The following is a 6,000-nucleotide window of genomic DNA, read 5'->3' on the forward strand; positions in this document are numbered from 1 at the left end:
TTCAGGTTTACAGTAATTTGCACTGTATTTAGCCTGATCAGAAATTGTAATGGTCTGTTTTGATTTAAACCTTATATACTTAAAGATGCTCCACCGCCGACAGAGCATAAATGATATTCATCATTTGAACAATAATTAGTGTTAAATCGTGTATATATATGTCTAATTAAGACAAAAAAATAATACAAAATAATTTGTTTTGCATTTGGTGCATGAACAATCAGTACTTCATTCCATATAGGATATAGTGCGACGAAATTTTTTCGTGATGCAATTAATTATTTTTTATATTTTTAACTTGAAGTAAAATTAAAAGCTTTTCAATGGTGGTAATGGTGTAAACTAAGTAACTTTTGCAACTGAAGACAAATATAATCGTCTGCTCCTGTTTTTGATAGTGAAAATATACCATTTGTCAGTGGTGGAGCATCATTAAGCCAATACCACCTTCACTCTCTAGAATCTAAAAATTATCATTAGAAGTGGGTTTGATCCTGATGAGCTATATGCATTTGTCTGATGGTTGAATTGAAAGTTTAAAGTTATGGGGAGCTCGGGATTATATCAATTTCAGCTGAGAAATTTATCAAAAAATTTAGGGTCCAGCTGATAAAGGCAATGATCATGATCAGGAAAAGTAAAAAGATTATTAAGGTGATTTATAAGCTGTTACATCCTGCTTATTAAAACAGAAAACAAGACGATGACAAGGAAGAAAATAAAGTTAAGTTAGGAAGGCCTAGGGCCTTAAGTCATTAATTCAAGCAATAAATCTTTGCTTCTTTTGTCAGACTGATTAGAAAGATATCAGTCTAGAGTAGGATTATGGAACGGAAATTCTGAAGGAGAAGGTCAAGGTCATAAAGGAGTCAAGGTCATCTTGTACTGACGTGATCTTATTTCTTACTTTCCTAAATAATTAATTTATATCGTTCACTTTAGAACACTATCATTTATATATATATATATCTTTTGACCAAAAATCATCAATTTGAAAAATTAAAAAGTAATTATGATTCTGTAATTGTATCACATAGTTATCTGCCCTTGTGGATGACATTGATTTTGACGTCATGTGTTTGCGAGCGTAACGTCATGCTTTATCGGAGAAAACAATATGAAGAGCGCTCACATAATAATGACGTAACAGTGATATTTAAAGATGGAATATGAGTTTTTCATTATTTTTTCGCCACACACATATAGGTCCAAGTTGAGGTTATGGTATGATATCATAATATTTTGACAAAATATTTTTCAAAAACATTTTGTCACATTATCTAGTCATTAAATGTTAAAAATAATTTATTTTACGATATTCTGTAGCTTATGAATGCACCTAAATGTTACTTGACCTTCAAACTAGTGACTTAATCGTCAATATCATTATGACCAACACACGTACAGTACACAGCAAGCGTGACAATGTACATGTATGTCACATTGATATGAGTCAATAGGAACTAATAAATACGACAAAATATAGAAATTACCTATGAACATGTAGAATGTATCAAATTCCAATAAAACCTTCATCAAATTATAGATAATAGTCATTCCGTATTCTGATATGTCAATTCTACTATATATATATTTATGTAGACTGAATCTAGGAGATCTAAGTGAATTGTTCATGATATAATTGAGTCATAATCCTTGACTTGATTATATTATCATAAATGCCTCATATAGCTATATATATAAACCATTAAGGGTTAACGTTATAGATACCAATTTGACTTATACTTCATGATCTGCAGCTTTTTTAAGTTTATTTTGAAGATCAAGAATCATTTTAATTAAAATTTGTATGCATGCATGTACTTATTTAAGTAAAATTGACCTTTAATGATAATTGAAATAAAATGAACTTAAAAAAAAAATTATTTGTAATCAAAAATGATTTTTTAATTAATATAAGTCTAGGTTTTCTATAAAATTTCTAAATCCTTCAGTTTTAAGTATTTGGTAATTATTCAAATATCATTATGTTCTATATGAGTACAGTCAAAGTAAAAATTATACTGATGTGACCGCAAAATAATCTTTATAGACAGGTGTCCTTTATAGACAGGTGTCCTTTATAGACAGGTGTCCTTTATATACAAGTGTCATTTATAGACAGGTGTCCTTTATATAGAAGTGTCCTTTATATAGAAGTGTCCTTTATAGACAGGTGTCCTTTATATATAGAAGTGTCCTTATTATTACATACAGAAGTGTCCTTCATATAGATGTGTCCTTTATAGACAGGTGTCCTTTATATAGAAGTGTCCTTTATATACAAGTGTCCTTTATACAGAAGTGTCTTTTATAGACATGTGTCCTTTATAGACAGTTGTCCTTTATATAGAAGTGTCCTTATACATACAGAAGTGTCCTTCATATAGATGTGTCCTTTATAGACAGTTGTCCTTTATATAGAAGTGTCCTTATACATACAGAAGTGTCCTTCATATAGATGTATCCTTTATAGACAGGTGTCCTTTAACAGAAGTGTCTTTTATAGACAGGTGTACTTTATACAGAAGTGTCTCTTATATAGCAGATTTGACAAATATATATACATAATGTATTCAGCTGCAAACAGATGAAATATAAATATAAATCAAGATCAATCTTAAATGTCTTCATTCGTAATATACATATTATAGAAGGTACATCTAACTCGATCTTAAAATAATTTTAATTCTAATTAGATGTATGTATACTGTATATATCAGGTATCCACGCTGCATAATTCATATACAGGTAATTAATATAAAATATAAAATTGGTGTTTCTTCATACTTTGAACCATGAACCAATATTTTCAACAATTTCGTATAAATGTCTTGAAAATATTTTACATGAATAGTTTGACCCATTTTGACCAAATAAATGCCTTCATCCTTATATGGGGCTGGGTGGCCGAGTGGTTAAGATGTACCGACATATTACCACATGCCCTTCACCTCTGGGTCACGAGTTCGAATCCTATGTGTGGCAGTTGCCAGGTACTGACCGCTGGTGGGTGGTTTTTCTCCGGGTACTCCGGCTTTCCTCCACCAACAAAACCTGGCACGTCCTTAAATGACCCTGGCTGTTAATAGGACGTTAAATTAATCAAACAAATCATCCTTATAAATGCCGTTCTCATCTTTTCGGCTTTCATATTAAATGCAGGTTACACTTTGTACATTTTTTTGTTAAGTCTAGTTCAGATTTGTTTCTATATATATATATTAAGTACCTCCTAATTTGCTTCATTTTTTAAGTGCCCTGGGCACTTATTGGGTCGAAGACGGTGTGTAATGTGTATGTGCATGTTTATCATTTCAGGATTTTTTTGTGATGATTACTAGCAAGAAATCATAATGTCACTGAAAGACTTTAGGCATATATCTATTGTAATATATCCTTTTTTTTATCAAAATTCAAAGTTTCTGGAAAGACATTATGTATATGTAAGTACTTGACCAGAAGGGCAATAAAACTAAACTAGGGGCCGCGGTGGCCGAGTGGTTAAGATGTCCCGACATATTACCACAAGCCAACCACCTCTGGGATGCGGGTTCGAATCCCATGTGGGGAAGTTGCCAGATACTGACCGCTGACCGGTGGTTTTTCTCCGGGTACTCCGGCTTTCCTCCACCAACAAACCTGGCACGTCCTTACATGACCCTGGCTGTTAATAGGACGTAAAACTAAACAAACCAAACCAAACAACTAAATCTGAAATGTTGACATCATTTTTAGATCTCTATCGTATAATTTAATCAAACCATTGTTTTAGTTTGTGTGTAACATACTTGTGTTTTTGGCAGTACGATTCAGTGAGATAGCACTATAAAATGGGCGAGTGCCACTATCACAAGAAGACACATTAGAAAATACCACAGCATCCCAAACCATACAAATATATCTGTACTTTAATTCACACATCCAACACCTGGAATGTGACACATACACAGTCAGCCGTAAAAGTAAAATGACCCTGGCTGTTAAAAAATTGTTAAGTACATGTACAATCAACCTACTTTCTCTTCCCTCCAAATTACAAGCAGACAATCATGAATTCTGGCGCATGTTTGAAACATCATTATGCTGACAACACAACATGCAAAAGCATGTAAGAGCTTGTGCCTTGTAGTTCTCAGATTTTAACTGGAAATCTTCCAAGTCTCTCATAAAACTATTAATGAATATATAAACGAAGTTTTGTTTTCCTTGGCCACAGATCAGCCAGATACAGGACAATCACAGAATTATTACTACATTTTGTATGCTAATTCTTTACATGAAAGAGGTTAGCATTATATCACACGATGAATTTTGGACTGCCAATTGAGAAATTTTACACTTGTTTACAAGTTTCAAAGTCGATCCTTGGCAACATTTTTATGTAATCAAATGCTTATTACTTTGGTAACAGTATAATTTGCAACAAAAAGTACATACAGCCACTGAGTCAGAATTGGACCTGTGATCCAATGTACATGTATGTTGACATATGGTCCATATAGCTATATATACATATGCCCTCTACTGATCATGAGCTAATGAAAGGGAAAGTCTGGGATCCTACTAGTGAAAAACTCATGCAACTTTACCAATACATTTCTATATATACATATATGTGACATACACCATTTACAATTTAACACATACAGTATATACTAAAGCTACCACAAAATGTACAAATTAAAAATCATAAAATTCCTTACAGATTAAAACATGTGGAAAATTTCAATGTAATATTTTGTATACTGAAATAAGGATATCTAATATCTTCTTGTGTTGAAATTAAATCTGTTATTCACTCAGGAATCTTCCCATCATGGATATGTATATCAAGGTACATGTTCGTAATGGGATGGTAAAAGGGACAATGGTCACATTTGTATTGTAGTTGGTCACTGCCCTACAGCAGTTGAATGAACTTCTCTAAAGTACAAACTTTAAGTATACTGTACTATCGCGAAAAAAACAAAACCAAAAAAAAACATTGAGTGTACTTGTAAGTCTTTGATTAATAAATTAAATACGTGTTTATTACATTATTTCACAACAATATGAATCAAGTGAAATGACTGATGTCAATATTTTACCTTTTATTCGTTTAAAACCAAGTGTAAAATTGTGTTGTTTCTTTTTTACTTTTTACATTATCATCTTTTCATGGGTATCATCTTTTCATGGGTGGTTCATGATCTTCAATCTTAGTTGAAGTTGTCTATAAAGAACTTACCTGATCAGGTGTACCTGACATTTTTGGATCATTCTACAAGATGAGGTGTCATCTTTAATAACTAACAGACTAATATGAATGACAGCTGTCAATCAACAAGCATGACAAACTTAAATACGTGTTACGATTATAAAAAAAAATAGTTCTAACTTCAACAACAATGTCAATAGCATCTCCTTAATGACATTGTATACGCCTATCACAGTGGATAAACGTATTATAATATGGTACTCTGGAAAATAACTAATTTTGACACTAACTTGCCAACTATGTTGACTTGACCAAAATATAATAATAAATCGTACGGACGATAACTTACCATTGGTGTTTGAAGCCATTTTCACATCGTTTCTATCTGTAAAAATAAATCCATTCGTTCATTTCCATTAAACGTCACTGTGTGAAAGTTCAACGCAGTTCAACATCCGTCCACTGTACTTATATTGCGATAATAAATACACAGGTTATTTAAACTTCCTTCCTCCCAGACATATTGGATAACTACTTCCGGTTAAGTCACATGATCACTCGATGAAAAATATGGTCACATGATCATGATTACAGGTGCTTTCGTATCTTTCCGGAAACAGGGTAAAGCGAGGAAGAGTTATTTCCCTTACACCAAACCGTTGTGCCAGACTGAATATTTTTTTCGATGTTCGAACACATTCCTTTACAATAATTTGTGAACAAGAGATTTAAATAATAAATCTGTGGTAAAACCATTTAAGATTAAGGTCTATCTAACAGATATCATGATATAAAGAATA

The 6,000-nt window shown here is 32.2% G+C and overlaps 1 protein-coding gene across 1 annotated transcript in view; it reads right to left on the reverse strand.

Moving 5' to 3' along the window:
* LOC138336610 (uncharacterized) overlaps positions 1-5,729 on the reverse strand; it is a 32,308-nt gene extending 26,579 nt beyond the window's left edge. The window contains exon 1 of the mRNA XM_069286130.1: positions 5,550-5,729. Coding sequence (XP_069142231.1) covers positions 5,550-5,568 — 19 coding nt within the window. The 5' untranslated portion in view covers positions 5,569-5,729. The remainder of the gene's footprint in view (positions 1-5,549) is intronic.
* Positions 5,730-6,000: the final 271 nt, after the last annotated feature.

The sequence above is a fragment of the Argopecten irradians genome, chromosome 12, assembly GCF_041381155.1.
Source record: "Argopecten irradians isolate NY chromosome 12, Ai_NY, whole genome shotgun sequence".
NCBI classification, from domain to species: Eukaryota; Metazoa; Mollusca; class Bivalvia; order Pectinida; family Pectinidae; genus Argopecten; species Argopecten irradians.